Source organism: Muscardinus avellanarius (assembly GCF_963383645.1).
Source record: "Muscardinus avellanarius genome assembly, chromosome: 13".
NCBI classification, from domain to species: domain Eukaryota; kingdom Metazoa; phylum Chordata; class Mammalia; order Rodentia; family Gliridae; genus Muscardinus; species Muscardinus avellanarius.
In genome coordinates, this window is record NC_137799.1 from 14400276 (window position 1) to 14428179 (window position 27904).

General features: G+C 55.3%; 1 protein-coding gene across 1 annotated transcript in view; it reads right to left on the reverse strand.

Moving 5' to 3' along the window:
• The window catches only part of DAB2IP (DAB2 interacting protein), a gene marked incomplete at both ends in the record, with an annotated part of 197698 nt that extends 172428 nt beyond the window's left edge, over positions 1–25270 (reverse strand). The window contains one exon of the mRNA XM_080708713.1: positions 25231–25270. Within this exon, the coding sequence (XP_080564839.1) occupies positions 25231–25270 (40 nt within the window). The remainder of the gene's footprint in view (positions 1–25230) is intronic.
• Positions 25271–27904: the final 2634 nt, after the last annotated feature.

Here is a 27904-nt window from a genome sequence, read left to right on the forward strand (position 1 = left end):
TAAGCAACCGGGTTCCACAAATGTTTGTGTATTTAGTGCAGATGCCTAGAAGACACGGATCTACTCCCTGGAGGCCACCGGCTCTTTGAAATCAAGGAGCCTTAAAAGGTACAAGAGGCTGGGCGAGGTGGTGCACGCTTGTAATCCCCGCACTTGGGAGGCGGAGACAGGAGGATCTCACAGGTTTGAAGCCAGCCGTGCTGGCATAAGAGACCCTGTTTCAAAAATATAAAATAGGTCTGGGAGTGTAGCCTGCAGGTAGAAGGGCTTCCAGGAACCCCAGTAGAACAAGAAAAAAAAAGGTACAAGACGATGGGATATTGCACTAAAGATGGATAAATAGAACAGTGGACTGGAACAGAGACTGCAATAATAGACCTGCACACGGAAGCTTAATATTGGGCAGAGGCGGCACAGCAGATCAGTAGATAAAGAGTGGACGGTTCTGCAAATGCTGGTGGCATGTGTGGGTGTCCATGTTAGGAAAAAATGAGGTGGAATCCCTATCTCACACCATATATAAAAGATGGATTCTGGGGAGTGGTGAGTTGGCCCGGGCCACCCTCCCCCCTCATGCCATTTTGGCATGGGGCTGTAACTTTTTTCTGTATTTCTATTTTCTGTATTTCTATCTTTTTAATAAACTTCTTTAAAAAAAAAAAGATGGATTCCAGGTGTACTGAAGGCATAAACACACACACATACACACACACACACACACACACACACACACACACACTCATACACTTATAAGAGGGAAGGATTTGTTGAAAAAGACCCCAAAAGCCCAGATCATAAGGAAAAAGATGGCTATACTTAATTAAAATATAAAACCCCAGTTTATCAAAAGAAGATATGTGTAATGCAATATCCAAAATATACACTGGCCTTCACAGATCAATTTTCAAAAGAAACAATAGAAAATTGGGCAAAATATTTGAATAGGCAGTTGGCAGAGAAGGCGTCGCTAATGGCCAATAAACATATGCAGAGGTAACCAGCCCGGCTAGGAATCAGGGAAATGCAAAATAAAATCCCAGTAAAGTGAGATTCACACCTGTCAAACTGGCACCCACACAGAAAGTGGCAAAGCAGGGATTTGGCGCTCGGAGACTCTCTAACCCAATGGCAGGAGGTAAAATGGGGTAGCCACTCTGGAAAACAATTGGTCAGGGATACTTAGAGATCCTCTTGCTCACTGCAGCAAGCAGTGTTTACACAAAAGAAGAACCTGAGCTGGCTTCGATGCCCATCAGCAGAAAAAATCATAAACATATTGTCTAGTGGTCAGAGACGTTCTGTACCATTGTGAAAATGAAGGACTAGAGGTTCCTTAGACACCTCCATGGAACGGAGGGGGGCAAGTTGCAGAAGACCAGACGGTGTGATATCACTCATATTGACGTTTTAAAGATGCAACACAAAACACCATCAATTACACAGATGTATTAAAAATATAAGCCAGGCACGGTGGCACACACTTGTAATCCCAGGACTTGGGAGGCTGAGACGAGATGATTACAGTTTTGAGGCTAGCCTTAGGAACTTAGTGAGGTCCTCCAACTTAGTGAGACCCTGTTTCAAAATAAAATAGGGATAGGGATGGGTGTAGCTCAGAGGTAGAATGCCCCTGGGTTCAATCCCCAATACCACAAAACAACAACAAAAAATGTGTGTGTGTGTGTGTGTGTGTGTGTGTGTGTGTGTGTGTGTGTGTTTCTGGGGATGGAATCCAGGGCCTTGTTCAATGCTAGGCAAGCACTCTACTACTGAATTACATCTTGATCCCCCAACTTTTTTCAGGTATGGAGCAAGCAAAATGGGAGTCCACGTAAAGTCCAATCTGGCTCTAAACTCCAGGGTCCTTGTCTTAATAATACAGTTATTGCATCTAAAGTAATCAACATAACGCCAAACAGGAATAGCTTCCTTCCCAGTCCCCACTGGAGTCCTCCACACCGGAGTCCCGGGCAGGTGGGACTGCTCTGTGCTAAGCACCACTGTGCCACCAGCCCCCCAGTTCCCAGGCTCTCTGATGCCGTCTATGCATTTGCCCAGGCGTTACTCTTCCTACAACGCAGGCCCTTCAATCTCTCCCCAGCCAGTGCCTATTTCTCTATTACAATCCAGCTCAGGCCTCTAGCCCATGGAAACCCCTGGGAGGTCTTCATCAACGCCCCCAGAGAGCTTCCTCAGCACCCGCCCACCCCAGTGCCGTATTTACCTGTTGTGGGTGGTTGTACCTCATTATGAGTCTGTTTCCTGGAGCAGACTGTGAGCTCTTCCAGGTCTGAGCTGTCACTGTAGCCCATCATCTGCACGGGCCTGACCTTAGAAAGTTTTGTTGAATGAATGAAAGAGCCGAGTGGACCCAAATGGTCAGAAACAAAAGGGGGTCATGCCAGACTCTAAAAGAAAATCAGTCCCACCACCTACTGGATCCACGACTTGGTCTTCACTGAATGCTCCGGATGGCAACGTGAACTTTGGGGTCAGAGCGCGCTGTGTTCCCCTCTAGGCTGGGCCACTTGCTAGGACACGGGCTGCTACTCCTCAGGGGCCTTGGTTTCAGGGTCTGCACAACCAGGATGTGACGGGGCTTATCAGCAGGCATTATCATGAGGATTCAGTGAGATCACAGAAGCAAGTGGCCCGTCCTTGGGTCGGTTAGCAACGATGTGAATATTGGCCAAGAGGATGTCTGCGGGGGAAGGGGAAGGTTTCTATGAAAGTGGAGGGCCAGCCAGGCGTGGTGGCACATGCCTGTGGACTCGGCTACTCGAGAGCCAAGCCAGTAGGGTCACGGGAGCGCAGAAGTCCAAGACCAGCTGTGGCAAATAGAAAGACTCAGGAAAGGAGAGGAAAGGGAAAGAAAAAGAGACAGAGAGAGAGAGAGACAGAGACAGAGACAGAGAGAGAGAGAGAGAGAGAGAGAGAGAGAGAGAGGGAGGGAGGGAGGGAGGGAGGGAGGGAGGGAGGGAGGAGAGAAGAGAAGAGAAGAGAAGAGAAGGGAAGGAGGCAGGGAGGGGAGAGAGGGAAGGAAAAGTAAAAAAGAAAAGAAAAAAGAAAGAAAGATGAAGGAGAAGAGAAAACAAGAAAGGAGAAAGGAAAAAAGGAAGGAAAGAGAAAGAGAAGGAAAGAAAAAGGCTAATTAAGAAAAACTTCAAGGCTGCTCACGCCCCTAGTGCTCCTTTTTGGTGTCTTCTGTCCCTGGCCACCACCACTCCCCATGGCCGGGGAGTCGCAGACCCTCCTCTCTGCCTCCATAGCCACTTGGCCCCTCCAGTCGCTCGCACGCAGCCCAGGGATCCCCATCTGGGCCGCTCCTTCCCTTGCCAGCTCCCATCTGCAGGGCCCACAGCGCCTGCGGCACCTTCCCCAGGGACGCGTCTCAAGCTATCTGCCAAATGCGTCCTCTGCGCTCTATATGCAAAACCTACATATGTCTACTTGTCGGGAGCTTCCATCAAGGCGACACACAGAATGGCAAACTGCTGATGGCCCAGACTCCGGGAGATGGCTCTGCCGGTGTTACACGCGGCACACGCAGAGCAAACACGTAAAATTGACAAGGCTGGGTGGTCACTGGAAAAGGACGGCAGTAAGCGCTTCAAGGGCTCTGATGAGAGACTCTCTGAGTTAATGAGCCAATTCTCTTTGATCCAGGTCTCACTGAACAAGGCTATCCCAGTGACATGGACATTAGACACCGTAACACTTTGTCCCATGCAAACGGCCATGCCAGACGGGAAGCCCGACCAGCTTAAGATCTGCCATTATTATTATTATTATTATTATTATTATTATTATTATTTTCATTCTTGAGATTGAACTCAGGGTCATACTACCTCAGAGTTACACCCCCGCAGACCTTTATATATATATTTTTTTTTAGGTCTGGGGATGGAACCCAGGGGCATTCGACCTCCAAGCTACACCCCCTGCCCTATTTTTTATTCTTTATTTTGAAACCGGGTCTCACTGAGTTGCAGAGGGCCTCACTAAGTAGCTGAGGCTGTCCGCGAACCGCAATCCTCCAGGTCTCAGCCTCCCAAATGCTGGGATTACAAGCGTGCGCCACCACGCCCGGCTTTTTATTTTTATATTTTGAAGTAGGGCCTCACTAAGTTGCTGAGGGTCTCAGCTAAGGGCCCAAAGCTGACCTCAAACCTGCGATCATCCTGTCTCGGCCTCCCAAGTACTGGTATTACGGGTGAGAACCACACGCCCAGATCTGCCGTCTTTCCTAAAGGCTCTGAGGAAGGCTACCTAAGGCATCCTCGGTGGGGACACCAAAGGATCCCGTTCCGTCTTCCTCCCGCCTGCCGCCCAGGCGATACTTCCACGTGGAAGCTCCTGATCCCTTCCGTCTTGCTATGTACCCCAGTTTTCCTGCCCCTTGGCGAGGTCATCTTACACCACTGGCTGGGAAAGCTGGGGTGAGGGCTGTCAGGGCCTGCTCCTCCACTCTCCCCACCGCAGCCTCCGCCTCCTGGAGCCCTTGGCTGCCGCCGCCGCCCCAAGGATGCTCACGTGTGCGTTTCCTGTCCAGCGCCAGCATGGGGTCTCTGGCTGGGATCTCCCCGGCTCTGAGCTGATTCCTGCATCCGCCTCGTCTCTCCCCGTGGTCCCCATACTTGGTTCTCCTCAGGAGGTTTTCAATGACATTGCTCCTACCCCAGTTTCAGAATTTTATTTTATTTATTGTGTGTGTGGGGGGGGGGGGTACTGGGGATGGAACCCAGAGGCATTCTATCTCTGAGATCCACCCCCAACCCTATTTTATTCTTTATTTTAAAACAGGGTCTCACTAAGTTGTGGAGGGCCTCACACGTTGCTGAGGCTGGCTGAGAACCAGCGATCCTCCTGACTCAGCCTCCCAAGTCCTAGGATTTCAAGTGTGCGCTGCCAGGCACGGCAGTTTCAAAATTTCCAAGGGCTTCTTTCGCCTTCATGTGGCCCTACCAGGCCCTGCGCCTGCCCCCTGTCCCCTCTAGCCTCATTTCATCCTCTCCCTCAATGGTGGCCACTCCGCCAACTTCCAGGTCTTCAAATAAGCCACACTCCTTCCCACGTCACACCGGGCCCTTGTGCGCCAGCTTCCCCTCCCGGGACGCCGTCCTCTGTCCATGGCCCTCTCGCTCTCCCCCACCTTGCTAATCCGTTGATTGCTTATCATGCCTGTGTAGTCACTAGATGAATGTGTCTCGTCCTGCCTGGAGTGCGAGGGTCACGCCTGGCTTTGCTCACGGTTGCCTAGGGTCCCGCCCCTAGTGAGGGGCCCCAACACAAACTCGGTGCTCAGTGGATGTTTGTTGAATGAGTGAGCGAATCCACACCTGCTTGCACACCTCCATTGATGACCTCTGCTTACCACTGGTAGATGCTGCTGGTTGCCAGAAACTTCTACAGACACATCCATCCATACGAACACGCGTGGGAATGCTTTACCAAGTGTTGTGTATGTTCTATCACTTAACTCTCACAACCACCTCTGAGAAGTTTCTAGATAATTCTGATGGGTTCTAGATAGTTCTAGATAATTCTAAGGTTCTATTAGAATTCTCTAATTCCTCTTGACCTATGAGGAAACAGGCTCAGAGAGTGTAACCAACTTGAACAAGATTACACAGTCTTTAAAGGCATAGACATACACTCAAACCCGTGTGTGTCTGTTGCATTCTAAACCCTGGGCGTTAGCCAGGCGTGATGGCTCACGCTTGTAATCCTAGCATTCGGGAGGCCGAGACCAGAGGATCGCAGTTCACACACAGCCTCAGCTATTTTGTGAGGCCCTCTGCAACTAAGTGAGGCCCGGTTACAAAATAAAGAATAAAAAATAGGGTTAGGGGGTGTAGCTCAGAGGTAGAATATCTCTTGGTTCCATCCCCAGTAGAGAAAAATAAATAAAGAAATAAAACCCTGGGCTTTGTAACCATGGTACCACACCATCCCATCATGTACACTGTGTTTTATGGTGGTGTAAACTAACCCATAACGCAATCTTTTATGGGGGTGGCAGGCCCTTCCTGGACGACAGAAGTGAAATTCAAAAGCTCATCCACCACCTGGGCCTGGTGGTGGACACCTGTGATCCCAGCACTTGGGAGGGGGAGACTAGAGGATCACAGCCTCAGCAAGTTAGCATACCTCCATTGATGGCCCTCAGCAACCTGGCAAGACCCTGCTTCAAAATTTAAAAATAATAATTATAATAAAAAATTTAAAAAAATTTACAGAGGGCTGAGGGTTAAGCTTGTGGGTTCAATCCACATATCAAAGAAACAAGCAAACAAACCCACATCAATGGAGGAAGTATGGTCCAGGGAGACCCAGGCCCACAGGGATCCCCAAGCTGGACGACTTGAATGGAGGAGAGGGAGTAGGCACCAGAGGACAGGGACGCTCTCTCCCAGCTCTCACGCAGGGCAAGATGGTCAGAGGGAGAATTAGTAGAAAGAGACAAACTTTTTTTCGGGCTCGGAGGAGTTTGAGAATTGAAGGGCAGATGGGCCGGACTGTATCTGGGTCAGATACTTGGCAGGGAGGGGCCCTGGCCAGGAGAGGGGCCCTTCCCTGGGGGGCCTAGGTGAAGGAGGTGTGCCCTGTCCCCATGCTATGACTCCTCCCTGCGTTCCTCACACCCACCCTGCTGTCTGTGGATTCTCTAGGTGCCTGAGTCAGTGTGGGGCTCAGGGCTGGGGGCTGGGGACACAGGTAAATAGAACAGTGAGTGGCTCCCAGGTGCAGGGGAAGAGACAGGCCTGTGGGGCACCCCTGGGTGCCTGCCCTGTGGCCCACTTGGGGGATATTCCCAGGTGCTGCTGGATGTAGCTGGTAATGGCCAGGACATAGGTGGTGGCTTGGGACCCCAATGCCAGCCAGTCTGGGAGGGGTGGCTTCTGGAAAGGCTTCTGAGGACATGACCTTGGGGGATGTCCTTCAGGAGGGGAGAGAAGACAGCCAGGCAGAGAAGGAAGACAGGCATGGGCCAGAAAGGCAGGGTGTGCTTGGGATTAGTCAGGCATCATTCACAGGGCTCCATGTGAGTGTGTGTACGTGTGTGTGTTGTGGGGGTGTGTGTGTGGGTGTTACTACAAATTTAATCTAGGGTGTCCTATCTCCGAGCTACACTCCCAGCCTTTTTTATTTTGAAACAAGGCCTCACGAAATTGGCCTCAAACCTGCAATCATCCAGGCTCAGCCTCCCAAGTTACAGGGATTACAGGGGTACACCATAGCACCAGCCTCAGTCTCCCTTCTAGCAAGAAGATCCCACCCTTGCAGGCGTGAGGAGGCTGCTGTCAGCTCTTTGGGGTTACCTCTGGTGAAGAGGGCCTTCTCACAAGAGGCAACACCCACTTCCGGGGGCGTCCACCATCCAGTGGCCGACCAGCCTGTAAACAGAAAGATCTGGTCCCTTCGTGCTACCCAGGAAAACTCTGCAGGGACATCCCAGCTCCGGACACCCTCCTCCATGGTCCCCGCACTGCTCAGGGAGGCCGAGACCTCCACCTCCGCTAACACTGCCGTCCCTACTCCACCCCTCCCTCACGGGAGCAGAGCCCAGAGCAGACCCCAGTGAGCCTCCTGCTCCCCGCACGTCTCAGAGGCTGCTTCCCCCGGCCCACCTGGTGACAGGGAGGAGGGCACCACCTGGCCAGGGCATGGTGGGAGAGATGACCTAGCAGGAAATGGAACTTGGAAATGCTAGTGAGAGAGGTGAGTGGCACCCAGGGGGGCAGAGAAGGTCCCAAAGAGGTACAGAGGCCTCATCCCGAGAGCAGAAATCGGAGAAATTTTAGGGTAGAGATGGGGCTGGAAAGTAAAGGGAATTTTGGTCCTAACTTTTTTTTTTTTTCCTTTGCAGGTAGAACGAAGCAAGGTTGGCTGCTCAGAGGAAGGATAGATAATAAAGCAGTTGCATAAGAATGTACCAAGCCGGGCGTGGTGGCGCACGTTTGTAATCCCAGCATTTGGGAGGCTGAGACTGGAGGATCGCGGTTCGCGGACAGCCTCAGCTACTTACTGAGGCCCTCTGCAACTCAGTGAGACCCAGTTTCAAAATAAAGAATAAAAAATAGGGCAGGGGGTGTAGCTCAGAGGTCAAATGCCCCTGGGTTCTATCCCCAGACCCGCAACAAACGAAAGAAAGAAAGAAAGAAAGAAAGACAAAAAATCACTATCCCGGTAGCTGGGCACAATGGTGCATGCTTCTCTTCCTCTGGGCTATACTCCAAGACTTTTCTTTTTTATACTTTATTTGGAAACAGGGTCTCACTAAGTTGCTAAGAGCCTCACTAAGTAGCTGAGGCTGGCTTCGAACCTGCGCAATCCTCCTGTCTCTGTCTCCCAAGCGCGGGGATTACAAGTGTGCGCCACCACGCCCGGCCTCGACACACTCTTAAATGTGGGCGCTCCTCCGCCTGTGTCCACCCACACCCCGGCTGGCACCCAGAGACACAGATGCACATTTGTAGGCTTGAGCTGGCTCCGGGGTCTTGTGTTCTTCCAGTTCACCTTGCTTCTGAGAATTACCAGGCCCAACAGTGGAACTTGGGGGAATCCAATGCCCTAAAAAAAGATGAAAAACGAAGCCTCTACCATTGCACCCGCCTAATGGGTCTCCCCGCAGTTAACAGCAGGCACAACTAGCTCCCCCAATAGGGCCCCTTTGGGAACCAAACACGGTGCAGTCTCTCTGGCTGGAAGCAGGCAGTGTCTGCCACACACACGTTTCTGTCTCAAGTCCCCCCACATCCCAGACCACAGAAGGCGATTTCTCAGAGCCATTAGCATAATTACCCGACTGCAAAGCTACAGAGAAGCGATTAGATGAGCCTGTGATTTTCACACAGTTACTTGTCTCCAGTAAGTCACCTGAAGCTCATCTGCCATGAGGATTCACGGCTGCATTCAGTAATCGGAGGGAATTATTTTGCTAATAACAGAGGTAGCTTGATCTAATTTAGTTTTCATGCCAGGAGGCGCCCTCCCCAGAATAATCAGCTTCGGGGCAATTCCAATTTCCAGGTTTGTTACGCGTTCTGGAGAGAAGGATCAATTCAAGGAGGCTGAAGTTACTTCTCTATCACCCAGAGCCATCTCGGGGCGAAATGGATCCTGCCTCCCTCTGCATTTGCAGAAAAATGCAGCAGAGGCCCAGGCGCCGAGCCAGGGTGCGCTCCTGGCCAACAGGAACCTCTGGGCCAAGTTCGATCCATCAGGCCTTCCCTAAAGAACGCTGATTCTTTTTTTTTCTTTTTTCTTTTTCTTTTTTTTCTTTTGCATCCATTCATTATCTCGTTCTTTTATGTTAGGAACCCAGGGACATTCTGCCCTGAGCTATCCTCCCACCACTAGCCTTTTTTATTTTTTATTTTGAAGCAGGGTCTCACAAAGTTGCCGAAGCTGACCTCAAACCTTCCTTCAATCCTCCTGTCTCGACCTCCCAAGTATTAAGATTACAGGCATGTGCCATCACACCAGGCTTTATGCATTCTTTAATCCCATTTCTGGGGTCTCTCCCTGGCGAGGAAACTGAGGCAGAGAAGCTAAAAAACTTGCCTCAGGTCACTCCGCTCGTAAGGGGTGTAGCTGCGATTTGAACCTTTCCCAAAGCCACGGGCAAGGAAAACTCCTGAGCCCACAGGGAATTGCCGGGCCCTCGGCACTCTCCTTTACCCCGTGCAATGACTCTGGGCTGGGAGCATCATTAGTTTCATTTAATTAAGGAAGAAACTGCATCTTAAGAGGGCTGGATTTGCCGAGGGCATCTCAGCGGGGAAGGTGAGGCACTGGGACTCTGCAGTTCCGATTCTAAACCAAAAAGCTGAGAAATCCTCCAAGTATCTCTTGACCTGTTTGGCAAAGGCCGGGGATGAGGTGATTAACCCAGAAGCATGTGACCAGCGGCCCCAATCTGTTCCCGCTTTTGCTGGAGCTTTGGGGCAGTTCCTCCTCCCCGCCCCCGCCCCTGCCCCAGAAACCAAGCGTCCCTTGTCATCCCACAGTCGCCAAACAAAACCTACTTTCAGATTCCTATCCATTCACTCATTTGTTTATGCTTTCAGCAGAGGGCTGCCTGGTTCCGCAGGAAGGGCCAGGGAGAAGGTGTGCCTGGCACTCTGTCCTCCTTGGGCCCTAGGGACAGGGGGCCACACCTGCACCTCCCTAGGACTCTGCTCAGCTTTTAAGAGAGGGCAGTGAGAAAAACCAGTACTCTTTTTCTTTTATTTTATTTTTGGTGGTAGTACTAGGGATTGTACATTCTACCTCCAAGCTCCAGCCCCAGCCCTATTTTATTTGGAAACAGGGTCTCACTAGGTTGCTGAGAGTCTGGATAAGTTGCTGAGGCTGGCTTTGAACCTGCCATCCTCCTGTCCTTGCCTCCCAAGCACTGGGATCACAGGCGTGTGTCACCACATCCAACGAAGACCAGTGCTTTTTTTTTTTTTTTTCTTTTGGTCCTGGGGGTGGAACCCAGGGGCTGTTCTAACTCCCAGACCAATTTTTTTTTATATACTTTATTTGGAAACAGGGTCTCACTGCGTTGCTGAGAGCCTCACTAAGTACCTGACGCTGGCTTTGAACCTGTGCGATCCTCAGACTCCCAAGTGCTGGGATTGCAGGCATGCGCCACCACGCCCGGCTGACCAGTGCTCTTCAAAGCAATCGAACCACAGAACCCTTGTCTGTTATGAAAAAACTTCAGACAGGCCGTGCGTGGTGGCGCACGCTTGTAATCCCGGCATTCGGGAAGCTGAGACCGGAGGATCAGAGTTCATGGACAGCCTCAGCTACTTAGTAACCTGCGCAACTCAGTGAGACCCTGTTTCAAAAACTAAAAAAGAAAGCCGGGCGAGGTGGCTCATGCTTGTAATCCACGCGCTTGGGAGGCGGAGACAGGAGGATCGCGCAGGTTTGAAGCCAGCCACTCTGGCTTAAGAGACCCTGTTCCAAATAAAAAAATAATATAAAAATAGGTCTGGGAGTGTAGCCCTAAGTTAGAAGGGCTTCCAGGAACCCCAGAACCACAAAATAAATAAATAAATAAATTAATTAATTAATTATAAAATAGGTCTGAGAGTGTAGCTTGGAGGTAGAAGGCTCCTGGGTTCCATCCCCAGTACCACAAAAAAAAAAAAAAAAAAAAAAACCAACAAAAAAAAAACTTCAGACAAATCCATTCTTATATGGACGGCAGAGAACTGCTCGGGCTAAAGGTGGGCTAGGGAACAGGGTCTTTCCTACACAGCCATCCCATGCATGTCCTTGGATCCTGCTGGAAAGCAGATGGGTCTCCTAGAGCCAGGGGCCTGCAGTGCTGGGAGGGGTGCTAAGTGCCCACCCGGGACCCAACCCAGCCCCTGAGCACCTGCCCTGCCTCGTTGGCAGATCGAGACCACATTCTAGAGGGGCCTGGCAGCCGGGCCAGCTGGCTGGAGTCGCGGCCGCTGGGGCAACAGTACTTGGGCTGCAGGGTCAGCCAGCCCCGCGCCTGGCTCTAGGCCAGGACGGGCCCCTTTCCCAGCCCCTGCCTGTTTGCTTTCTCTCTTTATGCTCCTCCTGTTTCTAAAGCCACACTTTGTACCCTCCAAACAAGGCTCCAGTTCACCGCTTTCGGTGACAAGAGACAAGTACACACAACCGCACCTGAGGTGACTGGCCTCACCCTGGCCCTGGGCACTGAGTCTCGAGGGCTGGGATGGTGGGCAGTGGTGGGCATGGAGGGGACAGATGTTTAGGCCCAGAAGACAGCTGCAGAAAAACAGGTGTTTAAGGAGTCATTGGCCACTCTGTCTGGCTGATGCGTGGACTGGACATTAGCAGGTGGCCATTTGCAGGTGGAGTGAGGTAAGTCACCTGGGACACAGGCATCATGTTGCCAATGGCCTCTGAGGGGCCATTCAAGAACTGAGGGATGGCCAGGTGGGGTGGCACATGCCTATAATCCCGGCAACTTGGGAGGCTGGCAGAAATATCAAAAGTTGGAGGTCAGCCTCAGCAACTTAGCGAAACCCTAGTTCAAAATAGAGTCAAAAGAGCTGGGTCTGATGGCACAGGCCTATAATTCCAGTACTTGGAAGGCTGAGATAAGAGGACCACAGGTTTAAGGCCAGCCTTAGCAATTTATTTTATTTTATTTATTTATTTAATTAATTTTTGGGGTGGTACTGGGGGTGGAACCCAGAGACTTTCTACCTCCAGGCTATACTCCCAAGCCTATTTTGTATTTTTATTATTTGGAAACAGGGTCTCACTAAGTTTCTGAGAGCCTCACTAAGTAGCTGAGGCTGGCTTCAAACCTGTGCAATCCTCCTGTCTCGCCTCCCAAGCAAGGGGATTACAAGCGTGTGCCACATGCCCGCCTTAGCCTCAGCAATTTAGAGAGGCCTTTAGCAACTTAGAGAGACCCTGTCTCAAAAAATAAAAGGGGCTGGGGGATGTAGCTCAGAGGAAGAACACCCCTAGGTTCAATCCCTAGTACAAAAAATAAAATAATTTAATATAGCTGGCGTGGTGGCACATGCTTGTAATCCCAGGACTTGGGAGGCTGAGACAGGAAGATCAAAGGTTCATAGCCAGCCTCAGCTACTTAGAGAGGACCTCCGCAACTTAATGAGACTGTTTCAAAATAAAGAAAAAATAGGGCTGGGGGGTATAACCTGGAGGTAGAATGCCCCTGGGTTCAATCCCCAGTACTGTAAAAAATTATAATATAAAATAATATAATTAATATAATATGCCAGGCATGGTGGAACATGCTTGTAATCCCAGTGCTTGGGAGGCTGAGACAGGAGGATCGCAGATTCACGGCCAGCCTCAGCTACTTAGTGAGATCCTCTGCAACTTAGTGAGACCCTGTTTCAAAATAAAGGATAAAAAATAGGGCTGGGGTCCCAGCTTGGAGGTAGAATGCCTCTGGGTTCAATCCCCAGTACCACACCAAAAAAAAAAAAAAAATATATATATATATATATATATATATATATATATATATATATATAGTAAATATAATATATAATGGGTGGGGCTGTAGCTCAGTGATAAAGTACCCCTGGAGTCAGTGAGCTAGGAAATGTTTTCTGAGGTTTAGGGGAACCATAGGGGGTTTTGAGCGGGGGAGGTGGGACCAGTGTTTAGAAGCTCACCACAGTGCAAGCCGCAGGTTCCCTCTGAGACCCAGCACACGGACAGGGAGGGGCCCTGGGCTGCCTGCTCTTCCTCGCACCCTGGCCGACCCTAAGCCTGGAAGGCAGCCCCTGACCTCTGGCCCTGGACTGCAGGAGGAGTTTGAGCCGGCATCTCCCCCAGGGCCAGCTGGGGGCTTAGGTTTCATCATCCTCTGCCCAAAAGGGCTTGCTGTGACCTGAAGCTCAAGGGAAGGGTGACTCCTGGCCCCTCCCATCTGCCTCTCGCAGGCACCCTCCCCAGCCCTGCAGCCCCTGGGGGCTGACTGTCTCACCCCAGCCCCAGGGTGGTCCTCTCCCCAAACACAAGTGCTTTTGTTCCATCCGGGTTGGCCCTCAGCCCTGGCCGTGCCCTGCACCGGCTGCTGGCTGAGTTTTCCCTGCACTTAATGAGCCCCGGGTCAGCAGAGGGGGCTGAGGCGCTGGCATGGAGGGCTGGAGCTCAGGCCGCCTGGCTGCAGCGTGGACCCTGCCCCCCCTGCGCAAACCCTGTCCAGTGCACCTGGATACTGCAAGACAGGGCTCCTCTTTCTCTTTCTTTCTCTCTTCCTCTCTCTCTCTCTCTCTCTCTCTCTCTCTCTCTCTCTCTCTCTCCTCTCTTTGGCATTACTGAGGATTTAAACCCAGGCCTCATGCATGCCAGGCAAGCAGTCAACCCCTGAGCTACATTCCCAGCACTTTATTTTATTTTGAAACAGGGTCTCGCTGAGTGCCCAGACCTGCCTTGAGCTTGCAGTCCTCCTCCTTCAGCCTCCAGAGTAGCTGAGAGGACGGGTGTGGGTCACCGCATCCCCTTGCCTGGCAGACAGCAGCTCTTAATTGGGGGTATTTTTGCCTCCCAATACCTGGCAATGTTTGGCATATTTTTTTGCCGATCACATCTGGTATCTAGTGGGTAGAGACCAGGGACGCTGCTAGATACCCTACACCCCCCACACACACCACCATCACTACCAGAGTCACCAGGCCCTAAGTACCAGAAGTTGCAGGTTGAGAGCCACTGCTCCAGAATAGAGCCCCTTAGCACCCACGGCTCCCTTGGGCCACCCAGCCCTGAGGCCTCCCGCGCTTGCTTCAGGCTGAGAACCTCATTCCCAGCCCAGCACCAGGCTGAGGCTTGCTCCCTAGCTGGGCATCCTCCTCCAGCGCTCCACGGAGCTAACTCCCATTTCTCTCCACCCCTTCTGCTGGTCGAGGCAGCTCCAGCTGCCCGCTCCCAGAATTCCCCAGTCCATTAATTAGCACCAGCTATGTTCACCCCACGAAGGATGGGAGAGACCCCAGCCCCCTTGTGGCCCCACAGGGTCCTTCCCTGGAGTGGGCCTAGTCACGAGGGGTACTCGGTGAAGATTCCGGGTAATGGCACAGTGGGAAGCACATGGGCTTTGGAGCCAGGAGGGCCAGGTGTGAACCCCAGATCTGCCACTTCCTACCAGAACCACTGTGGGCAATGGCTGCAGCCCTCTGTCTCAGTTCCTCCCCTGTATGCTGGGATTCAGCGCTCCGGGGGTAGTTCTGTGAGCTCCTGCACTTTCCCTTCCCCAGTCCACTTGTTTAGCTGCTCAGGTTGCAAAAGGACAAGGATTGGGGACACCCCCCCCACCCCCCCACCCCCGGCAAAAGCTGAGAGTACCCTGGGCTGCCGATGACGCTTAAGACCTCCAAGGCCACCACCCAGGACACGGGAGGCTGAGCAGGTCTGGTGAATGCGGCTGGCCTGGGATTCCAGCTGCTTGGACCTCCTAGAGGCACGAAGCTGGCTGGGGGAGGGGGAGGGTTAGACGTTAGATGCTTAGATGTGTTGGGTGAAGGTGAAGGGGTTAGGTATGTCGCATGAAAGTGGGGTTGGGGATCTTAAGATCCCTGGGGAGACCCAGCAGGACATGCCCTTGCCCTGTTTGAGAACCATGCAGGGGACACCAAGGTGCTGAATAAAGTCCTGAGCCCAGCATTCTAGGCCTCCGCCCTGGCCCTGCCCACCTCTCTGGGCTCCATCCCACCGCTGTCCATCTGGATTTGGACTCCAGCCTGCTGAATTGTCCAAAGTTCCCAGAGAGGCTGCTCTGTGGGTCTCAACTCCAGGCCCTTCCCCTGGTCCCGCTCACTCCTGCCCCAATCAGGCCAAGCTCTAGCTAGCTCAGCTGGGCACGCCCCCCCCAAAGGCTTCCAGGGCCTGGGCTGTCATCAGAACCTTGGGTGCCTCTTCTAAGCGCCCCCCCTGGGACAGGGACGCAGCCTGGTGTTTCCCTGGCCTCTAGACCCCAGCAAAAACTGTCACCGAGGAGGTGCACGCCGTGAATTAAAAGCAGAGAAGGCAGGCGCCCCAGCACTCCTCCAGTTCCTGTGGCCGTCCTGAGAACCAGTTGGTGTGTGTGTGCGTGCGTGCGTGCATGCGTGTGTGTGCGCGTGCACGCACGCATGCATGTGTGTGGTGCATGCATGTACGCGTGTGTGCGTGCGTGTGTGTGTGTGTTTCAGTCCCAGACAGCTTCAAGATTGATTGAATCCCAATCTCTAGGGTCAGGCTGGGCATCTTCCCAAAGCCCAGCAAGGGTTAGGACTCTCGGGATGTTCTGGGGCTGCTGCCACCCAGGTGCGGTGGGCACCCTTGTCAGGTGAGGCTAAGCCCTGCCAGAGGCTCCGGATGCTCTCTAATGCCATCTTATGCACATTGGTCCTGGGAGAAAGCAGAGACGGGAGCAGGAGGGAGGCTGGATGGGGGCTGGAGGGACGAGGAAGGGAGGAGATCGAGCGGAGGGGGTGAGACCTGGAGCAAGGCACCGTTACCAGTGGGTTTGGAAGGGGCCTCCCTGCGCACACATAGTAGGCCTTCCTCACGGGCTGCGACTGCCCAGGGGGCTGTGCCCACTCTTTTTTTTTTTTTTTTTTTGTGGTACTGGGGTTCCTGGAAGCCCTTCTACCTCCAGGCTACACTCCCAGACCTATTTTTATATTTTTATTTGGAAACAGGGTCTCCTAAGCCAGTGTGCGCGGCTGGCTTCAAACCTGCGTGATCCTCCTGTCTCTGCCTCCCAAGCGCGGGGACTATAAGCGTGTGCCACCACGCCCGGCCTGTGCCCACTCTTGACAGGGTCAGAGGCTGAATCAAAGATGGAGACTGATGCCGGGCGTGGTGGCGCACACTTGTAATCCCCGCGCTTGGGAGGCGGAGACAGGAGGATCGCGCAGGTTCGAAGTCAGCCGCGCTGGCTTAAGAGACCCTGTTTCCAAAAATAAAAAATAGGTCTGGGAGTGTGGCCCGGAGGTAGAGGGGCTTCCAGGAACCCCAGTACCACCAAAAAAAAAAAAAAAAAGATGGAGACTGACAAACAGAGATGGACCAAGACAGAGAGAGAAGACATGGAGATAGGAGGCGACAGAGGCAGAGACATCCTGAAATAGTTTGAGACAGAGAGATACAAAGGTGGGTGGAGACTGAGAGCCAGAGGGAGAGAGCAGAGATAGCGACAGAGAGACAGTCACTGGAGGGCCACCCGTCTTGCTCTGCTTCCGGCCAGGAGGGGTGGACAACCCGCTCATCCACCCTCCACAGAGCTGGCAGAGGAAAGCTGGGGGTCTCAGCAGGGCACCCACGGCAGCCCAGCTGCCTGGCTTCTGGACCTTGTTCAGGGATGAAAGGGACCCCTGCCACCCCAACTCTGGGAGGAGGATGGCTCTCTTGACAGTCCACGGAGGGTCCCTGGGCCCAGCTCCCCAGGACTTTGGGGTCGGACGCCCTGCCTGTGCCCTCTGCAGACACACGGGCTTCCTCCTTGTTCAGCCTCACGCTGTGGCCCGGGTCCTCTGCTCCACTGAGGGGCGCCCCACCCTCCACTCTCCAGGCCTAGCTTTCGGCCTTTAGCACGGGGCAGCAAGAGACCATTTCCCGGGAGGGCCAGCCGCAGGCACAGGCACCCAGCCATGGCAGGGACCGCAGTCCCTGAGCTGGCTCTTCTGGCCTGGCACTAAGTCCACGGGGGCCGGGGAGGGCGTGTGGCCCCGCACCCTCACGTGCTCATGCACGGGCTTCTGCAGACACAGGCGCTCTGCGCACGAGGCCTGGGGATGTAGGTCACCACCGGCTGGAAGGCCCAGGGTTGCCAGCCAGCCATCCCGGGATTGGACGGGAGTCCGCCCCTCCGCTGCCTCTGCCTGCTCTCCTGGGTCAGTCTGACCAGCAGCCTCCTTAGGCCTGCATCTTATTTTTCCCAGAATCCCCCAGGCTGGAGCTGTAGGACCCCCAGCTGCTGGGGGGAGGGTCAGGGCTCCTTGTCACCCCCCTCTTCTCTGCTGGGCAATGTGGAGTCACCAGCGGATGGCGGAATTTGGCTGCCGCTTTAAAGAGCTAGAAGGCACAGTCCACAAGATGTCCGAGTAGAGGCAAGACGTAACCGGCAGGCCAGGTGGAGGGGAGGTCAGGGCCTCAGCTGGGCTGGCAGGGCTCCTTCCCGCAGGAGGGGTCTGAGCCGGGCCGGCACTGGACCAAGGCTTCGGCAAGCCTCAGAAGGAAAGTAGCTCCTGTTCTCCACCCTGGCAAGGTCACATCTGAAAGGACCATCACAGCCTCCTCTACAGAAGGCCAGCCCATGGCCCTTTAGGCACAGCAGGCCTGGGACATCATCCCCCACCCGTTCAGAATCTGCTCTGACACCTGGGTCCCCTGGAGTGTGGATACCCACAGCCTTGCCACGCAGGCCAGAGATCGGGGCTCCTCCTGTCTCTTTCCTTAGTCACCAAGCCGTAAGATGGATGGGTGGAGGAGTGGAGGGAGCAGGGAAGCAAGCTGACTTCACTCATTAGGAGAACTGGGTGAGCAGGAAGTGCAGGGGCCCAGTCAGGAAGGCTTCCTGGAGGAGGTGACCAGACCTGAGCCCTCAGGAGGAGCAGGGCTGGCCAGGTTGGGGGGACAGCAAGTGCAAGGGCAGGAGAGGAGAGGAAGGCTGGTACATGGGGCAGAAGTTAACCCCTGAGAGTGGAGACAGTGGGAGGCATGGTTTGACCAGAGCAGAGGTGCCCTCTGATGGGCCCAGCCACTGACCGCCTTGAACCCTGTTTACGAGTTTACACTTTATCCTGGCACAGTGGGGGGGCTCTGTTGGGTTTTATTAGGAAGGTGAGTTAGAGGACAGGAGGAGCTGGGGAGCCCCAGGAAGAGATGAAGTGGTTCCCCAGGCATCTGAGAGAGGGCCTGGCCCGAGGTGGGGGCTAGGAGTTAGGGAGTTAGGGGGAGCCACTGACCTTTGAAGAGACAGGATGAACCTCAAGTGGGTCCAGTTCCTCCCCCTCTGGCTTCTAACTTCCCATGATGCAATGGGGGATAGACAGGAAGATCCTCATTCTGGTTTGGGTCAGGAATGGCCCCCAAAGGCTCATGTGTTGAAAGCAGGGTTCCCAGCAGGTTTCAGAGGTAGAGCATGGCTGGAGGAGGCGGTCCCTGGGCACGTGGTCTCAAGGACTACATTTGTCCACGGTCCCTTCTCTTGCTCTTCCAGCTGCCACGAGGTGAGAGCAGTTTTCCTCCACCGTGCCCTGTCGCCATGCCACGTTTCTGCCTTGGAGCTGGCCAGCCATGGCCTGAACCTCCGAAACCTCTGAAACCGTGAGCCCACATAAACCTTTCCTCCTCTACATTGTTCCTGTCAGGTATTTCAGTCACACAGAGGAAAGAGCAGGCTAATGCACTAATGCACCCGACCCCTGGTCTTACCCATACTCATACCTTGGGCCATTTCCCGTTTGCTCCAGCCTCCTGGGCCTTCTTCCAGAGGTAACTTCTTCAGAGGAACCCAGTCAAAGGGGTCCAGCTGTGGCTCTGGAAGGCCTGGGATGGGCACAGCATTCCGGGGCATGCCCTGCCAGCAGGAGGAGGAACCAGGGAGGCCAGCAGCAAGAGGAAGCCAGGGGCCCACCTGCCTCCTGGGACTGAGTACGACTGATGCTGTGGTCCTACAACCTGGGTGTGACCCAGGCCCCACCACCCACAGGACTGAGGCTGCTGTCAGAGAGCCTCAGACTCCCCACCTATAAAATGGGAACTGAATAAAGTTAAAGATAATGCATTTGGTGGTAGGAATGCCTAGGGGAATCAGGCCAGGCGACTGGTTCTTTTGACAAAGATCAGCTCCACACCAGATTCCACAACCAGATAGCTGCTGTCCAGGACACTGTGAGATATTTGTCCACCTACCGATGGCCAGGCTCAGAGCTCACATGGAGGCACAGCAGAATAAAAGCCCAGGCCTTGAAGAGTTGAGGGCCCTTCACAGGGGAGCCTTCAAAAAGCTACTGAAAGTGAAGTTTTTCCCCTAAGCACACAGAAGGCCCCGAACAGGCCACTTGCCCCCTCTCTCACTCAAAGCTTCCCTCTCAGGGGTGTACCAGCTCCTCCAAGCTTTATCCTGGCTCTGCCCCCATCGGACTGCAGCACAGGCCACTCCAGCCAGCCCCTCGGTCCGTCCTCCTCCCTGGCCCTGTGCAGCTGGCTGCCCAGGCTGGGCGCCATGATTCAAGCCCCTCCCTGGCCTCGCTGCTCTTTGCTGACCGCTCTCCTAGCCTCTTCCCACGTCTGTGGGGTGGAGCAGGTTATCCATCACTCGTCCACCTTCTACCACCCAGTGCAGAGGCCCGGGCCCGGCGGCCAGCAGGTCTGAAGCTCCCTGGGCATGGGACAGGACTGGGGACTGGGGACCAGGAGATCCAGGCTGGAGGAAGCCCAGAGTGGTGGAAAGAGAACCGGCGTCAGGGAGCCCTGCGTTTGAGTCACAAGTGGCCCCCCACCACGTTGCCTGGGGCCCTCGGAGCCCCGCCGGCCTCATCTGAGCAAACAGACTGCACCCTCCTCTTTAGCACAGGCTCACACATAGGACGTGCTCCGTAAACGGGATGTGTCTCAGCCTCTCTGCCTCAGGTCCTCTGCGGGGAAGGGCTTCCCGTGGGAGTGAGGTTCTCCTGTCCCTTCAGTTTCCTGCATGGCTACTCCAGCCTGGTCCAGGGCAAGATGAAAGGAACCCACATTCTGGAATCCCTTCCCCACCCCAGGCAGGACAGAATAGTACTCCCACCTTACCGCAGATGGGAAAACTGAGGCTCGATGAAGTTCCAGGTCTGTGCCTGGGGCCTGTTGAGTTAGCTGAGTGGCAGAGCCAGGGGGAGGCCTGAGAGGTGTGTCAGGCCCGAGCAGTGCCTCCAATGTCCCATCTTACAGGTGCAGTCTCAGAGAGGGGGCCTGGCAGGCCAGGTTTCAAGTATGGGTTCCTTGGTGGGACAAACTTATATGAGTCTTGGCTTTGCTAGCTGTGCGGCTTTGGTTTCCTCATCTCTAGCACAGAATGATAATGCCTCATCAGGTTGGTAAGGAGAAATGAAATGGGAAATGTAGGCAGGTGGCTGGGCACATCAATCTGATTTATTTTTTGCGGTTCTGGGGACTGAACTCAGGGCCTCACACATGCTAGGCAAGAGCCCTACCACTAAGCCACACCCCAGCCCTGTGATTTTTGAGATTTAGGAATGGTGTGCCCTGGGCTAGGAGTGGTGGTGCATGCCTATAATCCCAATATTTGGGAGGCTGCGGCAGGAGTATCACAGGTTCAAGACCAACCTCAGCAACTTAGGGAGACTGTTTGAAAATAAAATTGGGCTGGAGGTATAGCTCAGAAATAGAATGCTCTGGGTTCAATCTTCAGTACCAAAAAAAAAAAAAAAAAAAAAAATAGCCTCTATCTGCTACCAGCCGAGGCTGATCTCCTTTTTGGCAGGTCAGCCTCCTCTCTCCAGGGAAGGGCCGGGACTGTGACATCAGGCCTCCCACAGCTCCCAGCCCAAAATAGCCCTCTCTTTAGACTGGCCCCAGCCAGTTCCAGCTGCTTCTGCCTCCAGCCATCCCCAGCTGAGTGATGGCTCCTGCCAGCCTTCGGGATCAGCCCTGAACTGGTTTTCCTTGAGCAAATGGGGAGGCACTAGGCGGTACTATGGCGGCTCTCAGAGAGTGCAGCCAATTAACTCCAGGCCGTGTACCCCTGTTGGCCTGGGTTCAGATCCATGCACTTAACCATGTGCCCTGGGCCAGGCACTCAACTCCCCTGAGCCTCGGTTTTCGCATCTGGAAAATGGCCCAGGACAACCTCCAGGATCCGTCTCAAGGATTCAGGCAGATGATACGCACAGAAGATGTTTCGTGGGTCCTGGCGCGGGCAGGGCTCAGTAAATGGGACTGGCTGCTACACCTGCAGCATTTGAAAGCTTATCGAATCACACCCACCTGCCTCGCTCCTAGCTTCTCAGTCACTCCAGGGCAGACGTCCTGGTTAGTTCTGGTCGAAAAAAATGAAAGGTTCTGAGGTCCAAGAGACCTGTTCCACCTCTGGGCTTTCCAAAGCCACAGGCCCTTCTGGAACTCATGCCAGACACCTGTCTGAGCCCAACTCCCTCCTGTATGGTAGTCACAAACCACACACACGCGCGCGCATGCACACACGCACACACACGTCCACCCTCACATGCAGTTACCACTGCTCTGGGGTGCCAAGACAACCGGGTGGCCGCGGGCCGGGCAGGCTGGGTGTGCCCATCTGCCAGAGGAGGAAGCCAAGCCTGAGCGGGTCACACATGACACGCGGCTGGGGTGACACTCGGGCACGAGGAGGGAAGAGGGGCCGGGAGCCAAGTCGGATTAAACTCTCAGATGGTCAGAACTGGAACGCTGTGGGCAGAGGCCAGCACCCTCAACTAGCTATGGGGACAGAGGCCAGAGGGGAGGATGCCTGAGGGTGAAGAGCAAGCGCAGGGCAGGCTCCAGCTGGTCCACAGACGCATCCATTTTGACCAGGTGATAACAGTGACCAGGTGGGGTCAGGCTTGGGCCTCAGTGCCAAAAGTAGTGCCTGTCCCACCGCCCTGTGGCCGCGCCCCTTAGGCCCCTGCCCTGCACACCCGCTAAATGGAATCTGAGTTCAGAATCTTCTGCGGATGGGAGAAGGGCCCAAAGCCCCAGCCTCAGCTCTACCACACCCAACTCTGTCCCCATTGAGGCCCTGAGGCCCCGAGGACCTTCGCTTGCCAATCCCTGACCAAGAGCCTCGCTCTAACCCTAAGCATCAGAGCCTCCAGAGCGTCTCTGGCCTCTGGGCCTTCGCACCTGCAGTTCCTTCTGCCTGGAGATGAATTGGGGCCACACAGGCTAAACACACGGTAATGCAGAGTGCAGACCGCAACGGGCCCTGTGAAGGACATGGGACTAAGAGAAAGGGGTCTAATTCGATGGACTGGGGGACGCGGCCGAGGGATGGCTTCTGGGAGGTGGTGACTTTTCAGTTGATATTGGGATGAGGGAGAAGAACTAGCCCAATGCAGAGTGAAAGAGTGTTCCAGGTACAGGAGCCAGCATGTGTGAAGGGCCTGGGGTAAGAACTGCCTTGGGGACTATAAGAAAGATGGCTGGAGCTCTGAGAGGGAGGAGAGGAGGGAGGTGGGGAGGGAGGAGGAGTCTGATGGGGCAGGGAGGTGGACAAGCAGGGGGAGGGAGGAGCCAGGGGGGAAGGAGGAGCCTGAGAAGGGGCCAGGGATAGAGACTGGGGAAAAAAAAAATAATGGAAGGAAGCCAGTAGCTAGGCCTGTCCCAAGCCAGTGGAGGGAGGGTTCTCAGAGGGAGGGCGTTGGGAAGGACTTGTGTGTCTTCCCAGATCCTGTAGGATCCGGCGCAGCTGTACTAGAGGTGGCCTCTAAGACATAATTAATGCTCAATGAGGTGGTCCCCGACCCCAGAGGATTAGTGTCCCTATAGGAAGACAGAGGGAAGGCCACGGGAAGACTTAGAGGGAAGGTGGCCATTTCCACCGGAATACCGATCTTGGCCTTCTAGCCTCCAAGACTGGGAGGAAAGAATGCCTGTTTCTAACATTGCTGTTTAAGCCATTCAGTCTACAGTATTCTGTCACGGTGCCCTGAGTCAACAGAGGGAACCATCTAACTCCTCAGAGAAATCGCCTCCTCCAGGAAGCCTTCCTGAGCTCCCAGGGTGGGGTTGGAGGCTCCACAATGCCTCGACTCCTCCTCCCACCACCACCAGAGCACTTGCCTAGCTCTCAAACTGGCCTGGGAATGTCATAAAGGCAGAGACAAGGTTTGGCGTATTCTTGGACCCCAAAATCCAGAACCAGAAGGTATTTGTTGAATAAATGAATGAATGAATTAATTAATTAATGAGTGAATGAGGAACCAGGGCCCAGAGAAGGGGAGCAACTTGCTTCCTCCGAGGCCCTGGCCCAGCCTGGCCCCTCCAGCTTGGGCTGTGGCTGGACGGGCCGAGTCCTCTCCACTGGGCCTGGGGCAGCTCCGGAGAAGAGCCGGGATCGACCGCACCCCACACCCTTCCCCAGGCCTCCCCTACTTCTTGGATCACAGACACCTCACTGCCTGGCCTGTGGCAGACAGACCAACCGCAGGCTCCTAGGACAGGGACTGATGTGCATGGGGCCCTCAGGAAAGGGCCGGGGAGGGGGGTGGCCTCAGTGTCCAACCTCTCCTGGCCCAAGGGTTACCTGGCCAACCCGAGGACAGCAAGCTGGGGCGGCGAGTTGCTGAACGCTCATAGGAGGGAGCTGCAGCTTCGCCTGGCTGTAGATTGAGCCCCCCCCCCCTAAGCAGGCCGTGTCTTGCCCCGTGCCAAGCTTCAGGGACAGCTCTGGAAGCCACAGGCCGGCCCCTCTGTAACTGCCCGTGCCAGCTCCCCCCCCCCACTCCATCCGCCATCCTTCACCCTGTTCTCCCCCCAGGCCAGAGCTCTCCCGGGCAAGAGCTGTTCTTTCTCTTTTCTTTCCTTTCCCCTTCCCTCTCTCTGGTCCCTAAGCACCAAGGATTTCAGAAGGTCCATTTCTCCTCCTCTTTTCACCCCCAACACAGAAGTTGACACCTGGGTGGGGGTGTCAGCTGGGGCGCAGTGACCAGCCACCCGAATGCCCACAGAAGCCAGGTGTGCAGGCTGGACCTGGCCAAGCTCCCCGGGCCATGGCTCCAGCTCCCCAGCCAAGTCCCTGTCCAGGGAAGGGGCTGGGCCACTGCCAGGTTGGGGAGGGGTGCTGGGGGTGAGGGGCTTGACTCTGCCAGGCAGCCAGGCCTAGCTGAAGCAGGGGAGCCCTGAGGGAGACACACTGCTTTCTCTGTCTCTGTGGTAGAGACAGTGGTCCCAGGAGGACCTGAGCCATCTAAAAGTTTGACCCAGGCTAGGGGGAGGATGCCCCTCAACTGCACCCCCAATTCCGAAGCTAACAGGGCTTTCTCTCAATGAGCCCCAAAGCCTGCTGCTCCATGCCCAGCCTCGGAGCTTGGGCCACACTCCTGGCCTCCTGCCGCCGCCTGTGGTCCAGAGCCAGCCACTGTGTGCCCGGCATCCTGGCTGCCCCAGCCGCAGCCTGCCCCGCTGAGCAGTCAAAAGCTGTGTGACCTGCGTCCCGGGGGCCCCAAGCCTGCAGAACTGCCACGGAGGGACTGGTCTACAGACTGCAGATCCCTGCCCTGGGCTCGTCCGAAACAACTTTTCCCCAACACCCTGCCCAGGGCTTCCAGGGGCCCCTGAGGCTGGGCAGGGCCACTCCAGTGGCAGCCAGGGGGCCTGTGCGCTGGGGAGCACTTTCAGCCTGAGCCCTGGTCTTTAATTACAAGGTAGGTTCCTGTTGCCTGTTCTATCTCTATTTATCTGCAGGATCTCGCTAATTGAATTCGCCACAGCAGCAGGCAGGCCTGGGGGACAGCGAGAGGCAGACAGCAGGGGCTGCAAACTTCCTTCCTTTCCTTCTTGGCCAACAGCAAAACACAGGCAGCCAAGAAAGTCTCCCTCACCTCCACCCTGCCAATGCCCAGTCGGAGGGGACCTTCAGCCTCGCGCCCCGGGGCGCCCCTGTCTACCCAAAGTCCCTGCACCCGACAGTGCCCGGCTGCCTGACCTCCCCCCCCCCAACTCTGGTTCCTGAAGCAGAGAAAAGTCCTCCTGAGCGAGGCTGAGGTCCCCAACTCCACCACTTAGCCGGCGCAGCTCACCTACCGTAGGAGCCGTCCTGGTCCAGGAAGGAGTCGGGCTCCATGGCGTGCGGGCCCCCGGCCCCCGGCCCCACCTGATTTATGAACCGAGGCTGTCTCCATGAGCGTCTGGGTTTCTCCTTTTGTATTCCATCTGGCGGCTTTTCCAACTAGATGACTGGGTATTCCTGCAAGCAGGCCCTTTCCAGCCCTCGCCTTCAGACAGTACATTTAAAGTAGCAGTAACCTCTTTTTCCTCCCCCCGCAGCCTGGCTGGAAACATTAGAAGGGACCGAGGCGGCGAGATGTCTAAAATAGGAAGACGCCGGGGACGGTTGTCCTGGCTGCCCGCGACGCTGGCTGCAGGGATCTGGCCGGGCTGTGCAGATGGAAAAGCTAGGAGGTAAGACAGAGACAGGGCTTAACATCTGGATGCCAGCTCTGGGGCCCCGGGGGCCTGTGGGAAGCTTCAGGGGTGGGGGCCGGTCCCCTCTTGGGAGGGGACGGGGTCTGCTCTGCTCGCCACCCAGCGCCCAAACCCCAGGGGCTCCTAGCAGGCCCTGCTGGAACCTCCCACTCAAATCTGTTCTCAGACATTTCCTGCAGCGTGGGGGGTGCAGCAGTTGACTCATCCATCCATTCAAGTTACTCACTAAATATTTTTTGAGCATCTAGTCCTGGCCAGACACCGAGCCCGGTGCCGGGTCTGCAGCGGGGAGCCTGGCGCGGCGTCTGGCCCTGGCGAAGGTGAACGGCTTACAGGTAAGCTGCAAGACGAGGGCCACAGGAGCGGCGAGAAGGGGCCTCACCTGGATGGGAGAGGCTCAGGGGAGGCTGCCTGGAGGAGGGGGCACTGAAGCAGGGGCCTGAAGGACGCAGTGGAGTTTTCAGGTAAAGAAGAGGAGCGATCGCCTGGCGGTGTCCTTAACAGTACGTGCGTGCTCAGTGCCCCTCACATAGGCTACAGGTGGCTGGAGCGCAGTGCACGGGGATCTGGAGAGGGATGGTCTGGGGTCCCAGCCTCCCCTGAGGTTGGTCCATGAGGATGGCAGACTCCCAGTTGTCCTTGGAAAGATCTGTCTGGCCAGCGTGTGAGCGGGTAGGTGACAGGGCAGAGCTGCACTGGGAGGACTGTGGCCTCAATAAGAAAGGCCATGGTAACACTTGGTACTGTTTGCTAAGTACCCCAGAAGTGTTTACCCACGTGCCTCCTGTGAGCCTCTAAGAGAGGCCGCAGTTCAGAGGCCGAGGGGCTCATCCAGGGCCACAGCTTGAGAGTGACCTTCAGGGTAGGCCTGGACCCCAGGAAGGTCACAGCCTTGGTGTCAGGGGCAGAGGAGGGCGCTGATGCAGTGATCCTCCGTCCTGCAAGCCCACTCAAAATACAGGCCAAAGTCGGGCGTGGTGGCACACGCTTGTAATCCCCGTGCTTGGGAGGCTGAGACAGGAGGATTGCACGGGTTCAAAGCCAGCCTCAGCTACTTAGTGAAGCTCTCAGCAACCTAGTGAGACCCTGTTTCCAAATAGAATATATAAAAGGTCTGGGAGTATATCCCGGAGGTAGAAAGCCTCTGGGTTCCACCCCCAGTACCACCAAAAATAAAAAATAAAAAATACAGGCCAAGCCTGGTGCGGTGGCGCACTCTTCCAGGACTTGGGAAGGTGAGACAGGAGGATCGTGCAGGTTCGAAGTCAGCCTCGGCTACTTAGTGAGGCTCTCAGAAACTTAGTGAGACCCTGTTTCCAAACAAAATATAAAATAGGTCTGGGAGTATAGCCCAGAGATAGACAGCCCCTGGGTTCCATCCCCAGTACCACAAAAAAAGAAAAAGAAAAAAAAAAATACAGGCAGGTCAGTCCCGTGGGCTCCGTGTGAGCCCAATCCCAGAAGGCTGCCTGGGAGAGGCGGCTGACTGGGTAGAGAGCAGGCTTGGGAGGGAGGCGGGGCATGCAGATGCGGGGTGGCAGAGGCCTGGAGACCGCAGGGAGTGCCAGCCTGGGCTGTGGTTTGTCCCAGGAAGCCGCCAGGCCCCGATCGAAGGCGCTCCCTTCCAGCGCAGGATGGGTGCCCTGCATGCAGCCTTTCCCAGGCTCTGCAACGCTGCATCCCAGGGGAAACCTCCTGCACCCTCGGCACCGCCCGGAAGCTGGAAGCCGAGCCTCAGCGACCTACTTTTGGGAGACCTGGCTCCGGTGCAGGTTGGAGAGGACCAAGAGGAGGGAGATGGAGACCGAGATAGGCTGGAGAGAGAGTCCAGGCCAGGCGCGGCCCATAGGGGAGTGCACGGGGTTCCTCCCAGCCGCCCACCACTGCCCAGCCGCCCCAGAGCACCCGCGGCTGCTGACGTGGTTGGCCTGGCACTGGCTCAGAGGCTCCTCCTGCCCGCTTCGCCCCTCCCCCACCCGCATGCCTCCCGCTGCCTTAATTACAGGGAGCACAGGCTCTACCCAGGCCCTCCCGGGCTGTGGGTGCTGGACAGGCTGCGTGTGGGGTGGGGGAGGCGGGCAAGGGCCGGCAGCACCAGGAGCGTGCAGGCCCCACGCCCTGACTGTCCAAGGCCCTGAGTCCTACGGCTCCGGGGCCCTCTTTCTAGAGGGCAGTAGTTAAGAGAATGGGCCGCTCACAGCCCTTGCCACTTGGGGTTCCCCTTGCGGACGAACAGGGGCCCTGAGCCGTGAAGCCTTGGGGCTGTGCGCCT